General features: G+C 37.7%; 2 protein-coding genes across 2 annotated transcripts; both read right to left on the bottom strand.

The window, feature by feature from the left end:
* Positions 1 to 548: 548 nt before the first annotated feature.
* On the bottom strand, positions 549 to 4,820 carry LOC311263861 (pulmonary surfactant-associated protein D-like). Its single transcript, XM_084364208.1, has 5 exons — positions 4,788 to 4,820; positions 4,128 to 4,308; positions 2,435 to 2,536; positions 1,579 to 1,644; positions 549 to 1,018 (listed from the first exon to the last, which is right to left on the bottom strand). Exons 2-5 carry the CDS (start codon positions 4,294 to 4,296, stop codon positions 636 to 638), a joined length of 720 nt encoding a protein of 239 aa, XP_084220334.1. The 5' UTR covers positions 4,297 to 4,308; positions 4,788 to 4,820; the 3' UTR covers positions 549 to 635.
* Positions 4,821 to 10,806: 5,986 nt separating this feature from the next.
* Positions 10,807 to 12,036, bottom strand: LOC311263868 (interferon-induced transmembrane protein 1-like). The gene is made up of 2 exons (XM_084364215.1): positions 11,769 to 12,036; positions 10,807 to 11,180 (listed from the first exon to the last, which is right to left on the bottom strand). The coding sequence occupies exons 1-2, from the start codon at positions 11,988 to 11,990 to the stop codon at positions 10,971 to 10,973; spliced, it is 432 nt and encodes a 143-aa protein (XP_084220341.1). The 5' UTR covers positions 11,991 to 12,036; the 3' UTR covers positions 10,807 to 10,970.

Raw genomic sequence — 12,036 nt, forward strand, 5'->3', positions numbered from 1 at the left:
ATGGAGGTACTCCAGCTTTCACAGTTCAGTTTCAGGATGCTTTGCTCTTCCTGTGAGATCTTACATATTAAATGAATGAACTGAAACCATTTCAATGCTGTACACTTTATTGTGACATATGATCTCAGAAAATCTCTGCATCAGTAATAATGTCATGCTGATGATGCAATCCTTAATAGGGGCTTACTTCCACCACAGTAGTGGTTTTGGGAAAACATCCAATGGTTGGTTCCTTGTAATCCCCAACAAAATAAGGATACGTTTAATGTCAATATTTTCAATTTGCTTAATGTTAACACAATGAGAAAATGCATTGGGATTACATTTTTTTAAGGAGAATGAAGATATTATTTTTATCTGATATCACTATCTGACTAAAAAAAAAAGATGAATAACTAAGATAAAACCAGAAAAGGCAATGGATACGAGACCTTTCTATAATTGACACATGATGTCAGTTACAGAAATGTCTCATATGTGTGTAAATAGCAAAAAGCCATTGGTTTAACTGAGCAATACAGCCAATAATGTTACAAATTCCTTTTTTCTGCAGTTTTTGCAAGACAAGCATTTTATTAGATGAAGTGAACACAACTTTACATTGAAACACAACTTGCAAGGGATATAATAACTTTCTATAACTGACAAATGATGTAAGCATTCAGGGAGCATTCTTGTGTCAGTTGCCAAACACCATTTTCTGACAGCGTGGTGCAGCCTGTATCCCCAATGGATCTGTCTGGCTGCCCAGCTCCCCATTTGGTGAAGGTCAGAGGTCGGCTTTTCATATCGGTTTCAAAATTCCCCTCTGCTTTGTTGTTGTTGACGTTGATCCAGGCCATCTTGTGAACATCCCCAAAGAACTGTGTCAGTATGTTGTTCTCCTCCTCGCTCTGGGGCAAAGCCAGCTCTAAGCCTTGTTGGGAGCAGAAGTCGACGGCCCTGGAGAAAGAACCCCTCTCCTTGTAGGACACGAAATACTTCTGACCAACTCTTTGGACAAAGTCGTAGTTAATAGCTGAAAAAAAAAAATGATTCAAAATTTGATTTTGTGTGACAAAAGAATCTTAACTCATGGTCCACTCACTTGGGTTTTTTTTAGCTTAAAGCATTACTCGATGACAAGGGGTCCTATATTGGAGGGGTCATATCTGATTTTTGGCATTGGATATTCACTCACTACAGTCAATATCACTCCCTGATGATACCGCACCTTCATATACACGTGTACCTTTCACACCTAGGTGAGACACTACTCTTGAGAGAATCAGCAGGTCTATTACACACTTTGGCATCAGACTAGGCTGAAGTATGTGTGTTCTTGGATTCCCCATCTGTAACATAATACTACAGCGCATAAATATAATAACAACTTTCTGTCCTCATCTAAATAAGATGAATGGAGTCCTGCATGGCAGCATTTCACTGAAACTGTTATGCTCATTGTGCCTTTCTCAAACCTGCCACTTACACACATGGAACACACAACATGTAGAACAAGGAGTCTAACCAAGCATTATGTTTTGAAGAGCTGTAATTAATCACCATGTGCATGAACTCACTTGGATAGATACTTACCAAGCTCCAACTTTGCAATGCTTTCATTTAAAGTTTGAAGCTCCTGGCCAATCGCGCCTAAGAGACCTGGATTAAACAGATTACATTACTAAGGTTTCACATTAGAGTTACAATTGTGTGTATATATGATGATGTCAAACAGTGCAGAATAAGGAGACTTTCACAAGTTTTAACCTCAAACTGAGGAGAAACAAAATGAGTTGAACTTTTGTAAGATTTTCAAACTATGGGCTCATAGTTAAGGATAAGTTTACCCAAGAGAGAAAATTAGGCCATTAACTTCTCACCTCCGTGCCAGTTGAAGGTCGGGCGATGATTTGTAGTCCACAAAACATTTCTGGAGCTTAACAGCAAAACAGCAATGAAGCATTCTCCTAAACAACTGAAAGAGATGGGGACTTGTTTTCAAATGTCAAACAACCACCAAAACAAGTATTTACATGCTTAACGTCTTCACAGCTGGTTGTTGTTGTTGTTGTTTTTTTTTACAATTTTAAAGTCCCCATCAACTTCACTTGTTAAGGAGAATGCAGCAATAATGTTTTGTTGTGAAGCTTCAGAAATGTCATGTGGACTACAAAACTTCACCTGGCTTTCCAGCGGCATGTGGGTGAGTAGATAATGGCTAAATTTTCATCTGTGGGTTTTGGCTAAGATGCTGTATACAAATGTTCCTGTGTGTCCACTCTTGCTTAAAAAACAGAGTTTCCTTGAGCAAGAAAATAAAAACAAAAGAATTTGAGAGGTTTTTGTTATTCTGCTTGCTGTATTGTAATAAATGACAACCGCAACTACTAAACTGATGAAAACAATTCTGTAAAGAATCCATATATTTTCTAATAAAAATAATAATAACCTTGACTACACAGAACATGCGCAGTTGGTCCAGGTGGTCCAGGTGGTCCAGTTGGTCCAACAAATCCAGCCAGTCCACGTGGTCCTACAGTTCCAATTATCCCTGTATAGCAGGTAAAGAGACATCAAACATGACTTAAAGTGCATTTGGCTCAATGAGCAGCTCAATGAAGATGAAACGCTCGGTGGAAAATAACATTTTGGATAAATAAAAAACAGACACAACTTTCCAATTCTCAAGTCTTTTGTGGGACAGAAAGGTTTGGCTTGACAGTGGCACCACAGGATATGTCAAAGGGTTTATCCTTTAATGAGCATGAAATTATTTAGATATTTAAAACGGGTCTAACAAATGAGACCAAAATACATTAGTCCAGTCCTCTATGAGGCAATAAAGTCCTCACTAGGTTTACGTGCCAATCCACAAATCGCATTACAATCCTATAGGTAAAACAGACCAAAATACATTAGGCCAGTTCTCTACGAAGCTGTTCACATTTGGTATCATCATCTGTCCTCAGTGATCTGATCACAAGTGGGCAGCTTTAAGTACGTCTCAGCACATGTCTCAAATAACCTCTTGTGATCGTATCTCACCTCCCTGCTCTACATGTATATACTTACATCACTGGAACAAATGAATACGCAAAGAACACACACAACGAAAAAAATATCTTCATGTAGAACATTTGCCGAATCAAACAGCAGGCCGAAATAGTTACAAATTTGTTGTAGACAGCATTTCAAAAAGTTTATAAACTTTCTCCCAACGTCTCAAAATTCAGTGTTTTTTTTAAGGGAGTTAAACCACAATATGTGTCATTTATTAGTTATTGTTTACTGTATTTGTAAATTTAGACATGTTTCCTGAGAGTATTTTATATTACATTATTATGTTATATATAACATTTGGTGTAAACAGTGTAATCAGTTGAAACAGTGAGTTCAAACAGATGCTGGGAGGCACAATGCACTTTAGACACAGAAGCAAGCAGGGTGCACTTTAAACATGAAAACAGACAGGCTGGTGCAGCGATGTTGTGATGAACTGATACTTTTTACATGGAAAGAAACATCCTACTTTTATTTTTTATTTAATGCAGAATTTACAAATAGGCACCAATGGTTTCGAATGTGCCGTAGCCGTTTCACATAGTTTTTAAGTTCCTGCTCACGCAAGAACTCTGACAGTCATACAAGTCTGGTGATATTGCTGTAACTAGTTTAATATTTGGTTGAAAAAGACACAAGTGCATTCACAAATGTCTGCTGCTAAATTGCTGATTGGCAGGTTAAGAGAGCCCAAACACGTAATTTGCCTGACAACGAACCAGTAGCTTCTTTGCGTTGTCTAGGAGACACACTGCCAATGTGGTCACATGCGACCCAGATCGCCTCCAAATGTGGTCTGAGTGATCGGATCTCAATTGCGTCCTCAAATGGGGGTGTTCACACGTGTACTTAGAGCTGTCCACTTGTGATCGGACCACCCAGAACGCCTGTTGATACCAAATGTGAGCAGGGCCTAGGCTTCATGCCAATCCACACATCACATTATAAAGCTATGGGTGGTGTTAGTGAAAGTTTCCTGGCTTTTCCAAAAGGGAGGTGCCAGAATTCAGTCAAAAGATAAAGGGAGTCAGGTCAGTATTCAGGAGTGTTGGTGAAAAGATAATGAAATCAATGTTACCCACCTGGATAACCTGGAAGTCCAGGTAGGCCGTCAATCCCAGGTGGTCCATCTCTCCCAGGTAGCCCAGGATACCCTCTATCACCTTTTGGACCAGGAGGACCTGGATGCTGACAGTAGCCAAGAGGTGCCATCAGGCAGAGGATGTAGAATAGGAGACACACCCTCATCATCTAAATGCAGAACTAAAGTTCAGGTTAAATCAGTTGCAGAATGTAATCAGGTATATTCACTCATGTGCTTTATTTCTGTGCAATTTTGAGGCACTTGTACATAATTTGAATATTTTCCTTTGATGCTACTTTATACTCTACTTTTACTACTAAGTATTAGATATATAGTGCTCTGCTAAGTGCTATTCATATGGATGACTTTTACTAACCAAAGTCATCTTTTCACAGAATACATTTACTTTTACTTATGTATAACTTTTGGTACTCTTTACAACACTGCATGAAATACATTTATTGAGTTTTCTATACAGGCTGCATCAGAAATATTGTTTTAGCATAATTTATTTAAAATTAGCACAAAACAAACAAAAACAAACCAATAAACTCAACAGAACTTTCTATGCAATTACATCGTTAAGTTCTACATTAAGTGAGGTATTATTGATGTTAATCAAGCCCGAAACAGCATCAGAAAACAGAAACAAACTCACTTATGACCGAGGAGTAGAGGCTGGATGTGCTGCCTCTTTGCTGCTTCCAAACAAAAATAGCAGAGGAAACCGTTCAAAGTCAAAAACATGAGAGACCCAGTACAGAGGAAATGAAAAGCAGGTGAAAACTCTAAATATGGGATATGAAACAGAAAAGAAACAAAAAGTCCCAAAGCCTTCCACTTTTTAACCAGTGAATGTCAAAGCAATGGTCATTGACCATATTAACTGGAGAAGAGACAGCTTTATTGCTCCTGGGGATCAACAACATTTCCTCATCAACAATTCCTCAAACAATTCTACATTTTCTCAATCAATACACAGGCTTTCTCAGGCTGAAGTGCAGGGGGCTGCTTTAACAAAGGGAATAGTAAAAAGCTAAATAGTAAAATAATGTCTCCAATGATAATTGTATATGAAATATATAACAACAATAGCAGTGTTTTTTCTGGATAATTTTCATGCCTCAGATTAGTATATTTAGTAGTTGTCTTGTTGCCAAGGGCGATATTTATGGGTAAAGATTGGTCAGTTTGGTGGCACCTAGTTGCAACCTTAATTAAAAATCTTCTTAGCTGACCCACTATTTAAAGACTAAAACATCTGGAAACAAGCTGTCTTTATTTATTTTTTTTTTTTAAATAAAGGCACAAAAAGTAAGGAAACATGTCATATGGAGGTACTCAGACAACATTGAAACCACATTTTCTTGTAACTCTTGAAACACCATTCCCTCAGCATTTTTAGAGTGCTGCACTCTAAAGAATTTAAAGTGAAATCATAGATGAAGAAACTGATGACAACAAAGCAGAGAAAAGTTGATAAATGCAATGTTTAAATAAAGGTTTGCACTGAATTCAACCAACTTTGTCTGAGTACTTGTTACAGATGTTTCATGTTTAAGAGGTTAATCTGGGGAGAAAAAAAAAACGCTGCTCCCTTTTGAAAGTGATAATTCAGTCAGTATCACAGTGACATAAAACTTTGAAAAATGAAACATTCTGGGATTATGTTGAAGATTTTTGTTTGATGTTTGTATAATTTTTTGCTGCAGACGGATATTAATACCTTAGTATCAAAGTTTAAAGGGGCTCTGTGGAACCTCTGTGTTGTGCTAGAAGCTGGTTGGTAGTTTATGTTAGCAGACTAAATTTCTAAACCACTACTGTTGCTCTCTGTTAGCGGATCACAGAGAGGCACTGAGACAAAGCGTTCGAGAAGGAGTCACAACCTCGAAAAATCTCACCCGAGTCCTTCACAAAGAAATCCACAGTCCATAAACAACTTAAACAGATCGTCCACAGGCTTGCATAGACAACTGAGAAACAAGGAAGTCTCAATTTTCCCAACACGATACAATCCTCACGTATGACCAATAAAAAAATGATGAATTCATTGATTTAATAAATGAAGCCCCTTTAAGATGCGGGAAAAAACAAACACCAAATCAATGTCGGAGCAAAAAGTGGTACAACACTTGTTTTCAGTGTGTGCTTTTGTTAATTTTGTTATTTTTTAATGATTGATGTCAACCACAGCCGGACCAAAAAAACAAAAAGGGGCGTAATCGGGAAGGGAGTTGTGGGTGTGGCTGGAGACTTTGACTCTACCCACATTGAGCAACTCCCTTTTCACAGCACAGTGAGGGATACTTGCAATATCCTTCTGTTTGTTACACACGAACCATGTTGATTATCACATCTGTCAAGATTAACAAAAAGGGAACCAAATGCAAGACACAGAAGCAGGAAGGTAAAGAACAAAAAGCAAGCTTTAGGACTGATTAACAAATGAGACATAGGTGAACAGAAATAAAGGTGGGAAAAGGACAAAGCAAAAAGGAAAACCATGACACCATCATTCTCTCACCCACATTTTCTCTGACAGATTTAGGAAACTATTTTGTCCTGGTGTTGTGACCTTTGTTATAAGTATCTTCTCTAAGTTAGGGTAAGGAAACGGTGCACCCTGCCACCACTTTGGGTGGAGAAGTTCTTCAGTTTAAAATTAATATCAGTAACAAAATTAATACAGTGAAAATATGTAAAATCATGCCAGTGTTTATACAACCAGTTTGTTTTGATTTTGAGAGTTTTACATCCTTTCTCCCTTTTCCCAATCCACACTGTTCTATCTTTGATTCTGCATCTTCAGAATTGTTTTAAAATCTTTTATTTATCTTGAACTTGTATCTCATTTATTAGTTTTTTCCTTTCTCGTGTTTTATAATATCTAAAATCATCCTGATCCTATAATTGTTCTCCAAATGATTATTATCCTGGGCTTGGTAAGGGCTGTGTCTCACTTGCATAAAAATGAATGATGATGTAACTTACCTTGATCGAGAAGATAAGAGCCACCGCCACTGATCTAGCATTTAACTTGAATAACATACAGTATTTGTATGTGTGTGTGTGTGTGTGTGTGTGTGTATTTTGTGCTTGTGATGTACTGATCTGTGTTACTGTGCTGTGTTTGCTATAGTTCATTTTTTGATGTAAATTAGCTCTGAGCTAACTCTGGTACAATGCATCAAATGGCAACATTTATGTTTAATATTGTACATGGCCCCTCTACAAATAAAGATGAATTAAATTAAATTAGATTCCATCTAACCCTTTGGCCTTTTCAATAACTGATACTTTTCTGCTCTCAATGTGACAGATAAGCCCACAAGCTCACCTTGATCGAGAAGATGAGAGCCGCCAGTCTGAGGCAGAAGGGGTTTCCGTAGACAAAACAGCAGAGGGACCAGATGATGTGGTCCTTGGGGGGCTCAGAGATGATGTTCACAGTGGTGTACTGAACCACTGTAGCTCCTCCAGGCTGTCCAGGGAGCCCATCATTCCTCCCCTGCAATGGAACAGGCTCACCCGGGTAACCTGCAGGATTCATCCTCAGCTTAAGTGTGGTCTGGAGTGCGCGCTGCAGGAAGGTGTGCAAGAACTCAAATGTCACTGCAAGTGACAAACTGAAATCAACCACATTTGTGTCGGCTGCTGGTTGGTACCAGTACATGACTCTACAGTTTCCCAATGGTTTACAAAACAGAAGCTGGTAAGATAATATTGCCATGTCCCTTCTTGGCTAATAGAAGCATTGAACAAAGCCTTGCAGTCATGTATGATTACATCTGTTGTGCTGCCATTTGATAAAAATTTCACATTGAAATAAAATATTTTAACTCAATAAAAATGATCTATACATAGGACATGGAAGCATGGGTGGAAAACTCAAAGTCATACTTGAGTAAATATATTCTCTTAAAATATTACTCTGGTAAAAATAAAAGTCACCCATATGAATAGTACTTAAGTAAAGATATTTTAGGACTTTAACTCAAGTATCAAAAGTAATTTTCTGGAAATAAATGTATTTAAGTATCAAATGTGCAAGTAAAAGTACTCTAGTATCTGATATTCAGCATTTTTTTTGATTATTGGAATCCGTGTTTCTTTTTTCTTTTCTTTTTTATCCAATTGCTGATGAAATAAATACATTTAAAAACGTGATACTTTGGCTCTGATGCAGCCTGTAATCTGCAAAGTAACTAGTAACTGAAGTTATCAAATAAATGTAATGGAGTAAAGGTACAATATTGAAGTAGCAGGGTTAGGCCTTACCCCAACCTCGGGTTATAAATAGGACTAAAAGCAGTCATGTTTTCTTCCAGGGGAGTTTTGATTTCTCTGTGCAAACAAATGAAACACAAGATACATCTGTTGTGTGTGAGCAGCTTATGTAACATTGTCATGTCTTTCTTTTGGTGAGGAATGTGTTATAATAGGCGCCGATCTGCCGTCAGTGTCACAGGTGGAATATTGTGTATTATCAGCAAGTCAGATCAAACAGTAACATTTAAAGGCCTCATTCTGATATATGAGCCTTTTCATGTTACATCGTAGTTTATGGATAAATGATCACTGATAGTTGCAGCAGTTAAAGTTTAGTACTTTTTTGTTTTCTCATGTTTTATGTTCAAAATGCCATAATAACACCAACAGTAGTAATTACCAGGAGGCTCCAGCAGGGGGAGACTACAACTGTTGAGCAGGTGTCTGGCTGTATCCATTCAGTCATTATACACATGTTCTGAGGAAAGTTTGTCCCTGCATCTTTCATTCAAACACTCTCCTTTCCACGTGAGTTCCTCACAGATGAAAACAAAACAATTAAGGAACCTAGAAGAATATCCTGGAAAAACTTTTTTTTAATTACTTTTCATAAATACACACACAGAGAAAACACTTTAAATCAGACAGAAAAATGGATCACCAGCAAAATAAAATAAAAAATCCTCACTTGTCCCTCAGGGCTTCCATACAACACACATTTCCATTTCCCCCTTTGACTCTGACGCTGACACTGACTACTTGGACATTTAAATGGACCGATTCCCCTGCTGGTGAGCTCATGGAAGAACATTCATTGTGTTGGGTGTTAAATGGGTCCTTTACACTCATGTGTTTTGTTGGTTGAATTTTGATTTAGGGAGGATTTTTTTTTGTTGGGTTATAATAATGTTCGATGGTTAGTTGATGGGAATATTATCGAGAAAATTTGATATTGAAACTTGCGTTATCTCCATATTGTATTAGATCCAAACTTCTACTTAAAAAGTGAAGGTGCTCCAAGTAAAATAAATCTAGCAAATAGACCAAAAAAATCAGATTAACAGAAATCTAATTTAATAAAAAACAAGAATTCCTAAGACAGTTGGATTCATCTGATCATTAAAAGAAGGTGGAGTTTATGTGTTTTGTATGGCCATAAACTTCAAGATGGGTTTATGCTTTTTTTCTTTCTAAATACAAGGTACCATTCTCAACCACAACCACAGTCTCCCAAATCTCATGAAGTGTTCAGTTACTCATCCTCCCATCGAATCACATGTCATCTGATTAGCCAAGATAATGTTTGCTGTCATCACTAGCTACTGCTACAAATTACTGCAAGTGATAGATATTACTTTATGCCACAGATTTATACAAGTTTACACCAAAGGGTGAAATATTTTGCGTTGTTTGAAGAATTCAGGGTAAAATAAAATTATCTAACGTAAAAATGCTGTTTCATTTGACTTATTTTGTCATTTTCATTCTTAACTTTATGATTTAGATAGAGATAACTAATTGTGATAAATCAGATTCAGCACATTCGTAACAGTAAAGTATTTTAAAACAACTTCTCACTTTATTTTTAGAACATTCAAAAACAGCACAAGAGTCTGGGATTCATTTAATATGTAAAAGGGTCAGAACCCAGAAGCAAGTTGGCTGTGGCAAAGATGCATCTCGCAAGCCCTAATGCAACACTGATGTCTGTGGAAAGAAAACTATAAATACTTTAAAAAAGCAAAAAATTAGACACAAACTATTAATTAAATCAAACCCAGGATCTTTTCATTAATTAAGCATTTTTTATTAATGTGTAGTACTGTATCCAACATGTGTTATGCATCAGTCACTTTCATATTATAATTTTAGCCTTATACTCTAGGTTTTATTTTAGGTGGAAGACTTCATACCATTGGCTACTCAATTAATTTCATAACATATGTACATGGATCACTTCTTCTCTTTACGGCTCAGCCCAAAATGTTTCAAATGTCTATGCACACCCAACACACATAAGCCCTCAGTACTAACGTGTCAGAGAGAAGCAGCTCTGAAAGTGTGCAGGGGTGGCTGCTCTCTAGTAAGAAACTACTTTGGAAAGGTTGACTTTCAAAGTTCAGAAAAAATTGAGTCAGTATCCTCTCAGTAACCCCCAGTGAAATGAAATATCCGCCCTTACATGGTAAAACTGTGAAAAGGTAACTATGGACAATGATATCTTTTATCCTCAGTCTCACAAGCACATCTCAAAGAGTTAACAAATAGACAAATTATTTATGTATTCATTTTATTTGTTGCAGTATGAAACTGTTCTAAAATAATTGAGACACAGGCTTTGTAGATAGTATATATCAATTTAATAACAACGTCTGACATTCAAGCTTCACTGCAGAGAGAAGTTAAGGAAACATTAATTACTCCATTATTTCCATTTCAGACTTTTGTTGCACAAATGAAAATTAATTTATTTTCTGCTTGAGGATTTAAGTAAAAAGGTATAAAAAGTCATGAATTCTGCCATGAGCATGAAGCAGAGAAACAAGCCACAGCAGGACACAACTTTAAGTCACCCCCTGTAATTGTAGTTGTAGTAGTTGTCGTAGCTGTAGTAGGATCTGTATATCCTATTTGCCTCTACCACCATAACGATGATTATAATCATTACAATGAGGATTATGATGGAAACCAGGACCGTGGCCCAGATGTTGAGGCAGCGGGCAGTGGAGGCGTAGTGTTTGGCACCCTCCAGATCTCCAGCCACCTTCCGGTCTCTTGCCTGGGAGGACCAAATCATAACCATTAAAAGGCTTATGCTCATTGTCAGGGGAATTAAGAATGCAAACACTGATCACAGCCCCAATCTCATAATTTTTTGCTAATACTTCAGATTCTCGAATGTGATAGCTCGTCTCCTTTTTCCACCCATGCTCTCTTTTCACCAGTTTCTGCATGTTCTATCTCTAATTCTTCATCTTCAAGAATGTTCTTTTTCTCATCAATTAATGTTTTCCAGGCAGCTGTGGCTCAGGGGTAGAGCCAGCGTCTTGTTATCAGAAGGTTGATGGTTCAATTCCTCTGGTCTGCATGTTGAAGTGTCCTTGGGCAAGATGCTGAACCCCAAACTGCTCCTGTTTTTATTTTTATGTTTTTAATTATAACCTGCTGTAGGGACTGCCGATGTAAATAAGCTCTGAGCTAACTCTGGTACAATGCATCAAATGGCAACATTTATGTTTAATATTGTACATGGCCCCTCTACAAATAAAGATGAATTTAATTAAATTAAATTCCCACTAACCCTTTGGCCTTTTCAATAACTGATACTTTTCTGTTCTCAATGTGACAGATAAGCCCACAAACTCACCTTGATCGAGAAGATGAGAGCCGCCAGTCCGAGGCAGAAGGGGTTTCCGTAGACAAAACAGCAGAGGGACCAGATGATGTGGTCCTTGGGGGGCTCAGAGCTGATGTTCACAGTGGTGTACTGAACCACTGTATTTCCTCCAGGCTGTCCAGGGAGCCCATCATACCTCCCCTGCAATGGATGAGCCTCACCCGGGTAACCTGCAGGATTCATCGTTGTCATCTTAACTGTAGTTTGGAGTGCGTGCTGCAGGAAGACGTTCAAGAGC

The sequence above is a fragment of the Pagrus pagrus genome (assembly GCF_965226575.1).
Source record: "Pagrus pagrus genome assembly, chromosome: 10".
NCBI lineage: Eukaryota > Metazoa > Chordata > Actinopteri > Spariformes > Sparidae > Pagrus > Pagrus pagrus.

Coding starts and splice junctions, on each gene's coding strand:
- LOC311263861 (XM_084364208.1), bottom strand. CDS start 4,296: ATGATGAGGGTGTGTCTCCTATTCTACATCCTCTGCCTGATGGCACCT. Junction 2,537..4,127: donor TGGACTTCCAGGTTATCCAG/GTGGGTAACATT, acceptor CCTGCTATACAG/GGATAATTGGAACTGTAGGA. Junction 1,019..1,578: donor CATTGCAAAGTTGGAGCTTG/GTAAGTATCTAT, acceptor TTTTTTTTTCAG/CTATTAACTACGACTTTGTC.
- LOC311263868 (XM_084364215.1), bottom strand. CDS start 11,990: ATGACAACGATGAATCCTGCAGGTTACCCGGGTGAGGCTCATCCATTG. Junction 11,181..11,768: donor CTCTCATCTTCTCGATCAAG/GTGAGTTTGTGG, acceptor TGGTCCTCCCAG/GCAAGAGACCGGAAGGTGGC.